This window comes from Sphaeramia orbicularis, chromosome 13, assembly GCF_902148855.1.
Source record: "Sphaeramia orbicularis chromosome 13, fSphaOr1.1, whole genome shotgun sequence".
Lineage (NCBI taxonomy): Eukaryota > Metazoa > Chordata > Actinopteri > Kurtiformes > Apogonidae > Sphaeramia > Sphaeramia orbicularis.
Genome location: NC_043969.1, coordinates 7,085,563 through 7,103,155, shown reverse-complemented (window position 1 = coordinate 7,103,155; position 17,593 = coordinate 7,085,563). Strand labels below are relative to the sequence as shown.

The window sequence follows — 17,593 nt, the reverse complement described above, 5'->3', positions numbered from 1 at the left end:
AGACTATAAAGAGGGTGGGGGTGGGGGTGGGGGGATGAAACCAGCTGAACAACTTCTGTGTGTGTTTGTGTGTGGCAGTCAGGGTCCCAGAAGGCAGGCTGAGTAGGAAACAGCAAGTCATGGGTGTGGAGATGCACAAACGCACAAACAAACACATACATATTCAGTTACCCTGTTGCTAATTCCTGTTTGCCTCATTGTGGCTTTGTCTCCTCTGCCTGTTTTGTGATGAAATAATACAGTATTGAGGCTGCAAATCAACCATGTCACAGAACAAAACAAACTTGCAAACATTGCTACAAAAACTAAACAAATCTAATTATAATCAGTTACAGTTACAGAGAAAAAACCCAGATACTAACTAATATTACGTTATGTTGTCTTTTGTTAAACAGAAACCCACTGCTTTTTCCTCTTTTGTCAGATAGGAATTCATACTTTTGTCAGATTTTTGTACAACACAGGTCAGCAAAGCCTTTGGGATGAATTTGAGAGCATGGCAGTTATGGATAGGTTGACTTTAGGCTCTGTCTGTACACCAACAGAGTCATTTTGGAGTAATTCTAATTTTGAGCTTTGGTTTTGACTGATTGTCTTGCTTGTATTTACACCACCTTTTAATCTCTCAACTAAATCAACACACATTTCTTTATATAACCTCGGTCTGTCTTGTCAGTCTCCGACCAGTTGACAAAACCAAGGGTTGTGGCTTTGTCATCACATAAGAATGCTTTTCAGTGCTGTAAATTCAAGTACTTGCCTTCTGAAACCAGAAATGGCTCTAATATTTGTGTAATGCAGAGGTATTGAAAAGAGTAACTAGGAATCAGTGTAAAAAAGGTGAACAAGAATCATCTCCATTTACTGTATAGTTATATCACTACTCAACATGCTGACCTAAATGTAAACTGAAGTTGATGTTTTGTTGACATTTTCACAATAGTGCAGTCAGAGGTGGTTGTTTGTGAGAGGTATACTTATACTTAACAAATGTTTGACAGTAATCAGTGTTGCAAGGTTAACACAGCATGATATGCATGTTAACACTTGTTAGAAAAGAAAACAGAAGTCATTAGATTAGCTTTCATGGAGTAATTTAAGCGTTACACTGCATTTTAACAGTTTAAAATGTAGTCTGAAGCCTGCTCCATTTCAAACATAACCTTCTCAACACTTGTGACAAATATATAGAATGTACTAATGCTGTCACTTTCTTCTTTGTGCTGTTATAACAGTCATGCAACTGGCAATGTCAACATATACACACCCTAGTGTAGCATGTATCCTTGTGTGGATGAAATAGTAATGAGGAGAGGTCTTTTTTTGGCTCCCAGCCAGAGCAGCAAAGGAGGAGTGAATAATAGATTACTAAAGCAGACTCGCCCTCTCATTCTCCCTTCACGTGGCCTCTCCCGTGATGCAGCACTTCCTCTGACAGCACTGACGCGATCTTCCTGACCACTGGCTTTCCCTGTCCTCTCCATCAGCCCGACTTCTCCTGTCCACATGTCACCACTCATCATCTTTACCCAGCAGCGTCCTCTCCACCAGCTCTCCTTTTCCTCCTCCTACATCTTTTAAATATCTTTTCTCTAGCTCATCTGTCATCCTGCCCATCTCTTTCTCTACCCACTGCTAACACCAACAATTTTGTGTGTAATGTCTCTCCTTCCTGTTCACCATAGTGGGCCTGCCAAAATCACAACATGTCTTCCTTCTCCTCTGCTTTCCCTCATTTCAGGTCATATGAATACCTGCTTGATGTTACTGATATTATATTAAAGCTTCTGTGAACTCCAGATTTTGACAACTGGGTTACATCACTGCTGCACATGCAGATTTACAGTTTTACAAAACATGACAATAGAGACAAGCTATTCATTGGTTCTCAGCCACAGCCTTCCAATACAACTTGCAGGTTTAATTCACATTATATATCATGGAACGTGGAATGAAAACTTGCTGATTCACTAGGCTATAGCTTATTCCTTTAGTATGTGTCAGATCCAACTGACTTCATACTACACCAGAAAGAAAGGGTAGGCTACCCTAAATCATATCATGTAAAAGGCTGACTTAAAGAATGAGCTGTATGCCCTGGCATCTCTTTGTACATGTCGGATTTAATAGTATTTGTGAATATGCATTAAAAATTTTTAGCAGGACCTACTGTGCCTCAGTAGTACTCAAAAGCTGTTACTCACCGTCAGAGAGGTGAAAGTCATACACATGCCTCCGAACCCATTCATGGCCAAGGCGAAGAAGATCAGGATAGACAGGTCTGCAGGAGAAAGAGCAGACTGGTGACACAGATGCATGTGGATATTGATTAGTGTCACTGTTGCATCAATGAATGGTTTGGACTTCTGTGTCAATGTGCTGTGTGATATTGCTCACCCACAAAAGCAACATGATCGAGAACAGTGTGTGCATTCAATGTGTAAACGTATGTCAGTTGCTGTGAGATACGTACTGTTCGGATCGTTGGCTCCGTAGGCGATGAGGAGGCAGGAGAAGGCAAAGCAGGCACTGGGAACACAAACCATTGACAATGAAGAATATCAGTGAGAGTGAACTAGTCATATTTAAAACTGTTAATCATATCAGGTTTTAAGGTTGGATTTCTCCTCTGAAGCCTCACCTGCCCAGGAGTCGCAGTTTACGTGGGCCGTACTTGTCCATGACGATGCCCATAGGTAGTGTGATGGCCGACAGCAGGAAGGAGCCCACAGTGAAGGCCAGGTTCAACATCTCATCCTGGTCTTTGCAGATGGGCCAGCCGTTCAACTCCAGATACTCCTCCTCCTCATCAGCGTGAGTGGTGGATGTGTTGGTGAGGTTGAGGCTGGAGCTGTTTTCTGGATGAATTAGAAAAAAAAAGATTATCTGTCAAATGATGCTGATGAAGGCCCAATTCAGAAATACACTGGTTTAATAATAAAGTTGTTCTTTAACACTTCGAGTGCTGGTGGATTTAAGACCTCTTTTGACTTTTTTCCCATCCCCATGCATATCGAGGCCTGTGACACACATTACATTATTGCCACTGAAATATTGAAAATCTGACATGATTATTCTACATAAGCATCACCTTTCATATCAAAACAGTTAAAAGAAATAGCATTTCATCACTATTTCCACATCACTTTCCACTGTTTGACTGTCACTCTAAGCACCCCATTTTTCTTCTGCTATGAGTTCAATGCAAAACTAGCACCATGGTGATTGTGTCTTTCCTTAATGGGCTTTGTAGATATAAGTTATATCTGTGAGTAATGATGAAAAATGACAAATGGCTGCAACTGAAAACTGTATATCAACAAATCTGTTGACTGATTTTCAATCAACTCATACAATGCTACTTTGTGTATAAAACATCAAAAAGATATACAGAAATGGCAAATGGAATGAAAAATGTCCAGGCTTAGGTACTGCATCATAGTTGAATAGAGAATGTTTTAATTTGATAAGAAATAATATAAATCATAGTTTCCATTAATCTAATACGTGTTTACATGAATAAATCATGCCTATTCCTGTTTTACACGAACCTATGTATGTGATTTTGTGTTTATTGTGTGTGTGCAAGAAATGGTGATCATAACACTCTCCCACAAACAGCACATGATTTGTTGAGAGGTGTTAATGTGATCTAAATTTTCAGAGGGACTCCGTTATAGTGTTGCAACGTCTGCATTTGCCCCTCCCTTTCTGCAGAACAAGCCAAGAAACTCATTAAAGGTCATGTAAACACACGGAGGGAAAACAATACAGTACAAGGAATACAAGCCCCAGAAATAGTCGCAGATGAAGTCCTGCATGGAGGAGTGGAAATTTGCTTCACTTTTAACAGTTTTATAAAGATAGCAGCCTAAGTCCGTCTGCTGCTGAATCACTTGTAAACAGAGTCCACTGAGTTCACGTGAGGTCTATTTTTGTCTATCTGCTCTATTAAGCTGTTGCCTCCGGTGAAATTCAACAACCTGATGGGGAAAGCTACTCTCTCACCTCAACTTGTTTTGGTTAAACTTCCAGGAAAACAATTGAGACAGACTCAGCAGTTTGACGTGTAGAGGGAGGGAGCTTTAAGGTAAGCGCAAGTTCTCAGGAGCAGCTGAAGTCTGCCCTATGACTAATAAATAAAACTGAAAATCTCCTTTCCCACTTTGTTCTTAAGAGCATGTGATGTTGATTTCTGCCTTTGTTGAGACTGATTAAGGAAAAAAAAGGAGGAGGAGGAAGGAGAAACAACAGGAAGTGTTTATGTCATAATAACACTGGCCTAATGCCAGGAGATGGGAGGATTTTTGTGGGTGAAAAGGAATGTAGCCTTATGTGGATCTGATAAGGGCTGTTTTGTTGATACTTATATATCGATTCAGAGGGACGTGGGAACACATTAGCTCAAAAACAAATGCAAAAAAATGTTTGAGTTAACATCAGGCTACAGAAAAAATTCTTGTGTATTCCCAGTACCAGTCAATCATATTAATATGTATTTCTGTCTCATTAAAGACTAAAGACCAAACATGACCTTGTTTTCCACTGAGCTTTAGTTTAGTCTAATACTGCGATGTCAACGGGCAATGTGTTGCCTTGAGCTAAATCTTAAAGACAACATATTCCCACCATGTTGGAAGTAGTAATTAGTGCAGTGTTTCATCTACAAATTGGTCTCAACTGAGTCCTGGGACTCAGCTCACCAAACAAGTCAGAGTCTATCTGATTTTTTGTTGAGTCCCACTGCTGTACTATTGAGTCCCGAAATAAAACCTTGATTTTAAAAAGTACATTGTTTGTTTCATCATCTTCATTTTCCATATCAAATCATTCACAATGTCACACACATATTACACATACACATATTTACAAATGTAAATATTCTGAAAGAATGACGATTTTAAAACATACTAGGGCAGGGTTTTTCAATCTTGGGGTTGGGACCCCACGTGGGGTTGCTTGCAATTCAAATGGGGTCACCTGAAATTTCTAATAATTTATAAAAATAGAAACTTACTAATAATAAAACATGGTGAGTTGAGAGAGACAATCACAATACACAAAAGACATCACTAACTCTTAAGCTGAAACTGAGGCACTGTGGTGCTGTTTATCTTTCAAATGTTCACTCTGGCAGGTTTAAGATGCTACAGCTCTTTCATAATTCATAGTTTGAGTTTTTGTTTGTTCAGTATTAATTTGCAGCCTTGTAAATACAGTATCTACTGACTGTACATATCCTGACCAAGGAAAATAAAATTCACACTTTGTGCAGTAATCTCAACCTGCCTTTCTGGCTTCATCTATAATAATATACATTTTATAGCCTAAATGTTGTCTAAAATTAACATTTGAGCTGGGAAGATCCTTAACAAACCATAGTTTTAGTTGATTAACTTCGTTTTTCGGAGATATCTTTTCACCTTTCTCCATAGATCGACAAATTCACAAAACAGTATTATGGCCTGTGCGTATTGAGTGAAATTTGAGAGAAAGAGAGAGAGAGAGAGAGAGAGAGATGTATAGTACAGAGGTACGCACGGACCGCACTACTAACCACATACTAAATGGCTGGCTCATAGGCTCATTGTTTCATCTTTGTGTCCCCTGAGACTCATTTGTTCATATTTTTTTGCGTCCTTTTCCAATTTTATGTGTCTAGGACAAAGGACGCAGGGGTAGATGAAACACTGCTAGTGTGTTTATTATCTAAATAAAATGTGTTCATGTATATTTGAATTAGTACTACACAAAAATAGAAAAGGAGGGGTTGTTGGAAATATTTGTTTGTGTAAATTCACCAGATTAAAAATTAAAGGGTTAATCTGGATTTTTAATCTGGGGTTGAATGAGGTATTTATCCATAGTTTTAGTGTGTGACTGGCGTTTTAAGGATAGTGTACTAAAGTGGCTGTTTTAAGGGTGACTTTCTGGTAAACTGATTTTTCAGATGGATAAAATGTGTTTCACTGTTGCTTCTGTGCTGATTCTCTTGTTGCTTCTCCAAAAATCTGAATTAATTTTTACAGAATAGTCCACATTATCACAGTTCATCCAATGGTGACCATTTCTTGAGTCAATAATAGTCTAAGGTTGTGACAAGGTACAAAAAATACGGGCATGCGGTGCACTCTTTCATGCCAGTATTTGCCATGTATTGGTCCATTAAGTGCTGACTTCTGTTGGACTAACAGAAGGTAGCAACATCTGTCCCCCATGGCCCAAACTGCTGACTAATCAAATGACCGAAGAAAACCTGAGTCAATAAGGGTAGAGCTCTGGACTCATTACCCACAAACACACTAGAGGGCATTTCTCTGAAACGTCATTCATGATGAACCACACTGCATCAAGCAGTTTACCTTTTCCATATCAACACTGCAAATCTAGATTTTCTGTGGGTTTTTTTAGTTAAATTCCTTCTTTCTTTGTGGTATGCCACTCCCTTCTCTTCTACGGCCGTCTCCTATGTACAAATAGACTCACCCTCTACAAATGAATCAATGTAATGACTGACAGAAGGTACAAAGATGTTTGTTTCTTTAAGAAGAGGAATGCTCAGAAGCTTCAAACTTGTCCCTTTATAATCTATAGACAGCACTAAAATACAGCACTTTCAGATCCTCCAGCAGACAAGGCATTTCCATGTTAAAGTGGTTGTTTCAGTGACTGATTAAGGGACTTGTGATTAGTGACTTTGTACAGTGGTGGAATGTAAGTACTTTTATTCAAGAAGTCACACGTATAATTTGATGTACTTTACTTGAGCATTTCCAATTTCTGCAGCTTTGTTCCTTTTTCACAGGCCTGTTCACCTATAGAATATGATGCATTCAACTATCCAACAGTACATAAAGTAATTCAAGTGAGTTCCACCTTTAACATATATAGCAGTAAATATACAGCACAAGGTAACAGAAAAATGTTTCCAAAAATATATATAACAGTAAAACACAGATGTGGACAATTTTGATTCACATAGACTACATTTACTTTTCATATTTTTGCTGATATACACACTTTAGTAAGGTTCTGAATGCAGTCTTGTAGCGCAGGATTTCCAAAGAATGGTAAATACTTCCACCATCGACTGTTTAGATAAGGATACAGTCATTGTGCAGGTGATAGTTAGGAATCTGTGTGAAAGAAATTCTTGAAAGGTACAGTCATGAGACAGAAAGCAGATGCATGAGGTGAAAAGAGGTGGCTGCATGACACACGTACATGTACACACACATTTCATCGCACCAGAGCTAACAACCACAACAACCTACGCGTGGGAGAACAGGCAATACTTTGCTGAATATCAACAACAGAGTTTCACAAACTTGTTCTTTAAACACATATCTGCATATTATTGAGACATAAATCTGTTTAAGTCCAGGTAAATCTCCCAGAAAATGGAACATAAAGTGTACACTACAGATTTATATATTATTTTCATTTTATGGTCTTAAAACCTTAAGATTTAGTCTAAATGCATAACAAATCTAAACTTGTCTTTCCTGACACTACGTTATTGCTCTGAGATAACAGAGACATGCCTAGTTCTTATCTCCTGTGGCTCTCATTGTAAAACATCAGACGTAATGCTGCAGTCAGAGACATGCCACTTGGTGAAATTCCCCAAGACATTGGGGAGGGGGCAGCTGGGGCTCAGTCGGCAGAGCGGGTCATCCAATGACCAAAGGATCAGCAGTTTGAATCCTGGCTCCGACTGTCCACATGTCAAAGTGTCCTTGGGCAAGACACTGAACCCTAAATTGTTCCCAGTAGGGCCAGACAGCACCCTGCATGGCAGCAGCCGCCCACTGGTGTGTGTGAATGGGTGCTTTGGGCACCATGAAAGTGTATAAAATGCACTATATAAGTTCAGTCCATTTTCCATTTTGGAACCATGCTTGCTTCCTCAGACTAACAGCAGACTGCCTCTAACAATTTGCAGAACTACGGATGTCTGGTTATCTTAGTCTTTAAATGCCCTCTCATTTCTGACTCAGTGTTCCACTATTACCTTGCTAACACACCAAAGTGTCATAATTAGAAAAATGTTACAAATCGCATTTAAATATAATGAGTCAAATAAAAACAACTGTCTACACCTTGGGGAAAGGAGAACGCAAATAAGCATATGTAGCACTTTCCTAAACTGATTACTGACTTTACTTCATGAGAAAACACTTAAATTTCATCTGTAACACTTCGTAAAGAGGGATGAGATCTGCAGTTAGGAGGCTTGGGTCGGGTCAATACTCAGTCAATAACAGTCATACATTTGGGTTAATTTCACACTATGCCCTGACAGACAAATAACAATTATGTATGATCAGCCAGTAGGCTAGTTAATGCACACTAAATGTTTACACTGTGGAAACATAAAGCAAAGATAGCTGTCCTCTTATATAATGCAGATATGGTTATGTTGTATAAAGTGAGTAAATGTATGAGAATGATGAAATTGTAAAAAGAAAAAGGCTTCAAATGCAAAAATTAGCCCTGAAAAGCTTTCATCATTGCTCCTTTGTCAAAGATACAAAGAGGAAAACACAGACAGACAGACACCAAATCAGAAGATCAAAGACAGAAAACAGCCTCAGTGATAATAACTGTGAAGAATGAATGGATGAATGGGCTCATTCACACATCGGTCTGCTGCCAGGCAATGGACACAACTCAAAACACAGATGAAGATAATGTCTATGTGATGAACTGACCTCAGTGCCTTTTGGCTATAAGATATGACCATATAGCCTGTGCCCACAAGCATCTATCTTTTCATATGATGCTCTATTTTCTGTTGCTATGTTACAAATCATCATCTGAACGGCAAGATTCTGTTGGGTTTCTGTAAATTGGCTTAGAGTCTGGTTTTGACCAACTCTATATATAAAGTGTCAAGAGATAACTTTTTTGTTGTGATCTGGCGCTATATAAATAAAATTTGATTGATTCAGTGATTTGATTGGTTTTCCCCTGTAAGTCGCTTTGGAAAAAAGCGTCTGCCAAATGCATAAACATAAACATAGACAATATTTTTAATCATTTGGGCAACAATTTTCCATTCTTCTCCAACACAAGCAAACATGGAGGACAAACATGGAGGACAGTGAATGTTGTACAGAACAAAGCATTACTGAACAGGAGAAGAACTCTAACCAGCCAAGACACAGAGGGGTTACCTCTAATACATAGATGAGGTTTGGGTTTGACAGGTCTGACAAGTACCAGTAAACAGAATTTTTGGTTTATACATGGACATGTTAAATTGTATTGTTAAATTGTAATAATATTTAATTGAAAATGTGCACAAAACTTCAAAAGGAGAAAGATCATCATCATCATTTTCTCCATATGGACATTTAATATAACAAACGTATTCACTGAATTTACAGAAAATAGTGGGATATGTATTGTTCTCTGGAGAAGGATGTCCAAGTTCTCAGGACAGGAGATTCTGGCCATTCCACATAACCCTTGCTGTTGTTAAGTTTACCGTTACCTACACTTGTAAAGAGTAGTTACAAAATGGTTAGGAGAAACCAAAGCTCTCCGCTTATTTTGAGCTAAAGCCAAAAAATGACCTAATAATGATCTGCTGAGTGCAGTTTCTCCCTGCATCACCTTTGATCAAGGGGAGTAGAGGATAGCAGATGAAATTTATCTGATTCATTTTGTGCAAAAGAGCCTCACAGATGCTTTTGAAGCTGATTTGGAGTCAGCTGGCATATTGACTTGTTTTCCACAGAGAAACCCCAGCTGCTGGATCAATAAAAGTACTCTGAGTTTGCTAATATCACAGCAGCTGATTCACTGTCACTACTGTGGAAATGACACTTTAATATGAAATATATTGACAGTTAAGCTGATTGGTGAAACAGAAAGCCTAATATGTGCCTTTGTGTGTCATTAAATCTCACCACACCCAGTCCAGTCAGCAAAAAGTCCCCCTGTGTGTTGTAATCAGTCTGTTGAAAGCCTTGGGAGACACTCAGAGGTTCGTCATGTGAAATCCCATTAATAAGCAGAATTTATTCAATCCAAACTGAGTGTGTTCTGTTACCATACAAACAGTACTGTTAGCTCTGCCAATGAGCTGTGTGTTCCACTGAAAAATACTGTTCAGAATGAGAGTGAGAAAGATCACTGGCTCTAAGATCAACAAAAATCTAGAGTTTATTCTACAATGTCAAAAATGTGATTACAGTGTAATTTTAAAAAATAATCTGTGCTCTAGATGCCTCTGTGTTTGCAAGACAAGAGACTGTAATGACAGAAATGAAAAACAATAGATTTCATTTTAAAATGGAATACACTATTTGAGGTAGGCCTCTCTGGCTTTTTACAAAAGCTTTTAAACACAAAGTAACATCTTAATTCAAACCTCACTGACATTGTTTTCTGATTCTAGTTGGATCCTCATTGGATCAGGTTTGAGGAATGGAAAACATGCTCACGCCTATACATAATGTGCACTGATAGGTCAACAAGCTGTGTGTGGTTAACTATCCAAAACCTCCCCAGATGATGAACTACAAGCATATTACAACATCTCAGAACATCAAGTCAAAATTATAACCATCTATCTCTCTGTTAATAGATTCTTTTTTTTCTCTTTTAGAAGGCATAAACAGTGCTAGCCTATCACTTTCCCTTTTTAATGTACTGTTTGGTGTATACTGTTTTACATTTTTGATGGTTTTGATGACTTTAAAACTATTTTACTGCAAATGCAAAGAACATAAATATGTTATTGTGATTTGTTGATCTATTTCAGTTGTATGATGTTCAAAAACAAAGACTGTGAATTATCTATTGTACATAGAGTTTACAAAAAACCTAATCTCAGAATCATTTTATTTCACTGAGGGGTGCATCAGCTTGGTAAGGATATAAAGGGGTGTGTGGGTGTGTCTGTTTTGTCTTAAATTGCTGAAATGTGCCCCTCACATCCTCTTGTTCATCATTCATCAAGCTGTCTCACCTGGTGCTTTGCACAGGTAGGAGTAGAAGCCCTCTGACTTTAACATGATAAGCAGGGAGCCCCAGCCAAGCAGCACAGCTGAAAAAAGCAGGTTCTCAATGACTGCCGTCACCGCCATCCACCAGCGGCGAGAGAACGCTGTGGCCAGAGTGGGAGCCATGTCAGCTGGGTGGGAGGTAGAGCTGTGCTGGGCTTACTGCGGTTGAGGGAGGCTGCTAGAGCCTGCAAAACAAAAGGGAAGACATGGAGATGATGTTCAGGAATTTTTGAGAGGGAAATACATGTAAAGAAAAGAACAGTATGTGATGCTTATGTCTCTCTACCTCTGATGCTATATTCATAAACAAACAACGGCATCTGTAACATGAGTTGAGAATAGCTCTGTGAGCTTGTAACACCCATGTTTCTTTGTTCTGTATTGATGATTTTAATGGTGGTGGCCCAGATGAAGACCCTCACAAACAGAAAACAGCTGAGCATAAACCCCTCCCATAAATATTACCCCGCCTCCTGACATATCCCATTGGCTGCAGGATTTTACTGCTCTCTGCATATTGGCTGTTGGTGACATTGCTCTATTGCAGCTACACGTGAGTTGGATGTTGCATTAAAGTGCTGTGAGGAAGAATGTAGGATGGCTCATAATCTGAACATTTTATACTACAAATAAAGCATACATACATCAACAATTTTAGGCTGGAGCAGAATTTCTTTAATTATACAAGTCTAGAAAAACAAGAGCCTATGCCAAAGTAGTGAAATCTAGATAAATAAGATGCTTAACTCCAGAGTAAGGGCTTAGTTATTTTTGAAAAAGCCTCTCTTACAAAAGTTACAAAACAAAAAACCTTTAAAGTTCACTTATTAAATAATAAACATGAGCCTTTATTTTCATTTTCACATTTTTAACCTATTCATTTTTACATTACTTTATTTCAGGTTATCCTCCTTATTATTGGCTTTCTTTTCTCAAAGCTTCATCTGGATGTGTAGAACATGACTATCTGCGGTGCCTGCTCCGCATATAAAACGTGAATTAAAATGGTATGCGTTTGATCTAGATACGTGAAAGACCTATGTTTACAAAAAAAAAAAAAAGTCAGCGGCACGTGAACGCAGCACGAGCTCCAGCCGGTTCGAACCAGTGCGGCGCGAGATTTCGGGTGTCATTAGGTTTCGGTCACTCGTGCAGTTTCTGTTACTGACCCCTGGATGCAAAACAGACGTGTCAGGAATAAACTATGATGCCCAGACAAATGACAAACATACAACTAAAAATATTAACGGGGGAATCCGTGAAGCGTGTTAAATTACCGTAAACAACAACAAACGAAATTATTCCCCGTTAATGCCTACAGAAATAACTGTCATGTAGGCTAAAATAAGTTACCAGATGGTGAGCTAAAATATGTGATAGCATCTGTTTGTTCAGATGACACACAAAATTAAAAGATGTATTTTATCTTCCAGGTTTTTTGTGTGCAATGTTTTTAAGCCTGTGACAAATTGACAGGGTAATAACTTGACGTCTGAGGGTGATATAAAATAAACCAGACGGTTAGCTACATGAGACCTATTTTTGTTTTCACCACTACCCATCATATCAGCACATCAGCGCACTCATAACAATTACTGAGAGTATATTGCGGTGAATAAAGAGCGACGCTGGAACTGGTCTGAACTGGACTGAAATCATCCGCACAATACACCCCTCCCTCCTTCCTCTTCTCCCCTCCACCTCCACCTCCAGCAGCAGCAGCAGCAGCAGCCCCAATCTGCATCTCCTCCAACCACCTTCAGCGCACAGGATCAGGATCACCGCAAGACAAGCAGCGCAGGTCCGGTCTGTAGTTTCAAAATAAAATCTAACGCCATCAGGGTAACGTGGTTGAACTTTGTATAGCACTTGGACAGTGGATTTTAACTTTCATGATTGTATTAGAGAAAAATATCCACAAATATATAATTCTAATTTAACCACATTTATAATAGCTGGAAAAAATTAACACTTGTACACAATTTTACTGGACTGGGATTGTGATAAATGAAAAAACTGATGGTCACAAATCATCAAACAAAGCTCACTCATTTTTATATCAGAAGTGGCGCACACAGAGTAGGGAATAAAGACATAGATAGAAAATAAATCTACACTATTTCATTTATTCTATTTTTTTTTATTCTTCCAGACTGATCCAGCACTTCTGATAGCTCAAACGTGAACATAAACTTGTTTCCTTGCATCATTTTAAGTATGAAAATACATTTTATCGCTTTCTGTAAATAAATGCTCTAAATTACCATATTTTTATTTGGCATTTGGTTTTGACGAATTCATTTTTCTGCATATCTAATTAATAATTAAACCTTTGGTTGTGTTATTTTCATAAAGCAAATATTTTGGTGCTCTTATTTTGAGAGCCGATCATGCACTTTTCCGGCTTTGTGCGGAACATTTCTCTACAACTTGACGCAAATACAGGCAGGCGCTCAGCTGTTCAGTATCAACAACAGTACAGGGGGAATTACTAGTGTGCTGCTTTTGCTTCTCAAACAAAGACAGCAATAATTAGATGACAACAAAAAATGAATCAAAATCCCGTTTTAAATTGGCTTCTCGCCATTAGCGCGATTTTGCGAGACAACGAGATTTCACCGTACAATTTAATCACAAACTTTTTATGCAGTTGTCGAAAATTTATATAAGACTACGAAACGGTAGCAAACGTATTCACTTGTTCTCGTGACAGCTTTGATCGATTATTACATCAACATTACAGTTTTTACATAATGCCAGTTTTTCGGTCGAGGCAGATTTATTAAACAACTGTGGGTTTAAAGTTAATGTCGAGCTGTTGTAGCTCCTTTATCACGTTTCCGCGTTGAAACAAAGGGAAACACAGCGGAAGAGGCTTGAAGTGGACAAGACCACTTGCAAAAATGCATCATCTTTAGAAAAACGCCTAATGTAGATGTCACTGGAATATGGTGATCCCACCGACGAAAACATGCCAAAATATGAGTCAGCCTCTCGTCCAATGAAGTGCGCTGTAGTGTGGAGCATCCTCGGTGGCGGCAGCAGCATCAGTAAACCTACCTGACTCTGTGGATCCACGCACAATGGAGCTTGCTCCGTCCACAGTCACACCCGCAGATCCCCTCGTCCCTGGGCGACAAACACACACAGCAACGGGACAGGTTCGGTCGTGAGGTGTCTCTTTGGTTTCTTTGAATCTCTGTTTCTCCTTTCATCCCTCATTGCTGCCATTTTATAGAAGAGCAGCGGCGATGCAAAAACAACACTACGTCCCTATTGGTTCACCGCTGAGCTAGAGACCAGCCGCAGCCAATCAGAGAGCGGCAATATTACATGTGTGTTGTTTCTCAATACTGAAAAATTGTTGAGGAAAACAGTTTCACTCATGTTTGGACACAGGACAGGAAAGGTGCCCGTCTCCTTTATATAAATGTCTAAAATAACATCTAAACTCACCATGTGTGAATTATTAAATTGTATTAGGAACATTTTAAAATACATTAATAACCAGTTATATGTACTATAACTATCATACAGTCCAAACTTGTTATTAATCTCATACAATAGTTCATGGATACACCAGTAGAACCACATTAAAGTTTGTTATTACGCTACAGTTTATTCCGCACCTTATAGTTTAATTATACTTTTTTTTTTTTTTTTTTTTTTTTTTTTTTTAGTTTTTACACTTCTAATTTATTATGATTGGCTATATATATATCACACGCTATTATATATTATAGTGTGTTTGCTCTTGTGTTCTTTTTTTCTATTTTATGTAATGTGTGTGTCATACTGCTGCTGCACTCTATCCAGTCCAATCCAATCCACTTTATTTATATTGTACATTTAAACAACAAGAACGTTTCCAAAGTCCTGCACATCATAAAAACAATAAAACCATTAAAATAAATACACTAAAAACAATAAATAAGTACATAAAACTACAATAATGCTATCTATCTATCTATCTATCTATCTATCTATCTATCTATCTATCTATCTATCTATCTATCTATCTATCTATCTATCTATCTATCTATCTATCTATCTATCTATCTATCTATCTATCTATCTATCTATCTATCTATCTATCTATCTAAGCAGAACTGTTCTGTCTTGTCTTTATGCAGCTTATCAAAGTTGTCATCAGGATGTGAGGCGTCTCACTGTTGACTTCAACTTCGTGCCAAACTTGCACTTCTTAGAAACGCAGGAGTGGAGGAGGGTTCATATGGAAAGACCGGCTGAAAACAAACCCCCAAGGAAGATTCATACCGAGAGTGACCCCTGGTGGCTGCTGCAAGATCAGCTATTTGATCCCGACTATCATTCGTGTTTTGTAGTTAATGACTAAATTTTGGAATTTGCACTTTTACTTGAATATTTTAATTTTGTGCAGTCTTACACTTCTGCTGTACTTAATTTGTCTGACAGCATAAGATACTTGTCAGATTACAGTTTTTCATCCTCTTCATGGCCAGTTAAAACCATGTTTCTCTACTTATGTTGAAAAAAGATGAATGTACAATGGATTCAAATGTGTTTCTTTATTTACCTGTAGTTAACACTAAAACACACAACTTTACTTCAGTGTGTAAACAATGCAGAATGCATGAAGACATGATAATGGAAAAAATACATTAAAAGGAATGGTGGTTTTAGATCCACCACTATCCTCTTCCATTTAAGTTTGATTTCTTTTTTACAGTGGTGGAATGTAATTTAGTAGTATTTTCTCAAATACTGCTCTTAAAATTCAGGTACTTGTATCTATTTTCAGTATTCACATTTGATTCAGTTTTTACTCTTGGGTATTGTCATCAGTTCACCATCTGTCCGTCTGTATGTGCAAAAACTTTGGCATGCATTGATAAGTCGGGCCTGATGGGTGGCAGTAGTGCAATGGATAAGTCAGGCAGAGGGTTTTCAAGTGCGTGCACATTATGTTTACTTTTACTCCACTTCATCTCAGAGGAAAACATTGCACTTTTTACTCCAGTACATTTGTCTCAGATCAGATATTTGATAGTTTCTATGCAGTGAAAAGCATCTCCACATGTTGACTTTAGAATGTTTGTGATAAACTACAATTATTGATAATTGAGTGTGTATGTGTGTGTGTATGTGTGTGTGTGTGTGTGTGTGTGTGTGTGTGTGTGTGTGTGTGTGTGTGTGTGTGTGTGTGTGTGTGTGTGTGCGTGTGTGTGTTGAGTTGACATGCATCCTACATCTTAAACGGAATAAACTCTGGATTTGCTGGAAAATCACAAAGATGAAAACAGGTCTCTTTTACTGAGTTTATGAAAAGTTGGCTTTTTAGAGATTTGTGGTTCTCACAGGACAGTGATGCTACAAATAGGCTATGTGATGATCTTATACAATATAATGAATTGCTGTAGATTAAACAACATTTTATGAAGTGCAACATTTAACATGGCAAAGCAGTAAAATGTAACAAACAAACTGAATGCAGCAGTAATGTGAGTAAAGGTGTATGTATGTCAGCAGTGATTGGATTACACACAAATATTTGTTGGATTTTCATAAAGGGGTTGATGGTTTGTATTTCACACTTCATCCTTCTTGATTCCTGGGTCACATCTCACTGCTTTTGGCATCAGATGGAGTTTATATGTATTGTACATATCTTAGATAACTAACATCACTAAATTTCTTGAGTTTATTGATAGGCAAATTAATGCAGATTTTTTAAAATTGGAAAATGCATTTTTACAGCAGCCAACAAATTGTGAAAATGCTTAGTATCATTCGCAGGATGATAATGTAGAATGTTTTGGACTGTGGATAGTAAACAGAAGAAGAATGTCCATATACTGCTCACTTTCAGTATCTGAAGTATCAACAACATAAACCCAAAGTAATCAAATGGGTATGGGTATACTACATAGAATCATTAAATATAAAAAAAATGTTAGAAATTAATATTAACAGTACTCTGTTGATCTGAATATGTATAGCTGTACAAAAACATACAGATACATATTTGTGTGGTAGTAAATGGAGGGTCATCCTGCACACTGCTTTCTGTAAGAAAAACTGCGGACAAAAACAGTGAGCAAAGCCATTTTGTTGTAAATTCATGAATTCAACAGGAAGTATTTAAACTACTGAGTTATTACTGTGTGATACACTTAAACATCAAGGACAAATGTTTTGGTACAACAGAGTTCTTCAAGTACCTGACAGCAGAATCAGATGTTTCTGCCTTTAACTGTGAAAACAAACTCCAGACTACTGCATAACTATATCAACTCCAGTAAGGGCTGAACATGTATTAGTGTGTTCATTGCCTTTGTTTTCTGAATGGACAAATGTTTTGTTGGATATGAACAAACCCATGCAAACTCTAGAATATGATTATACAACAGGTACCTGAGTACATCTGTGATCATGTTCGAATGGTTTTACTGCAGCGTGTTCTAATATTCCAGTTCTAAATTTGTAATACTTAACTTCAGCTTGATATTAATTTCATACACTGATAAAAGGGGAGTTAAACCTGTTTTTTTGTCTAAATTCTGTCCCTATGGCATTTCCTTTGCCAAATTCAA

At 37.9% G+C, this 17,593-nt stretch overlaps 1 protein-coding gene across 3 annotated transcripts in view; it reads right to left on the bottom strand.

The window, feature by feature from the left end:
• LOC115431568 (large neutral amino acids transporter small subunit 4-like) overlaps positions 1-14,266 on the bottom strand; it is a 34,509-nt gene extending 20,243 nt beyond the window's left edge. For 2 of the 3 annotated variants that reach the window (XM_030152015.1, XM_030152013.1), the window contains exons 1-5: positions 14,079-14,266; positions 10,982-11,203; positions 2,642-2,858; positions 2,474-2,529; positions 2,205-2,281 (exon numbers count right to left, since the gene is read on the bottom strand). In XM_030152015.1, coding sequence (XP_030007875.1) covers positions 2,205-2,281; positions 2,474-2,529; positions 2,642-2,858; positions 10,982-11,141 — 510 coding nt within the window. In that variant the 5' untranslated portion in view covers positions 11,142-11,203; positions 14,079-14,266. Of the gene's footprint in view, positions 1-2,204; positions 2,282-2,473; positions 2,530-2,641; positions 2,859-10,981; positions 11,204-14,078 lie in introns of those variants that run through there. The other variant, XM_030152014.1, reaches the window with a different exon arrangement.
• Positions 14,267-17,593: the final 3,327 nt, after the last annotated feature.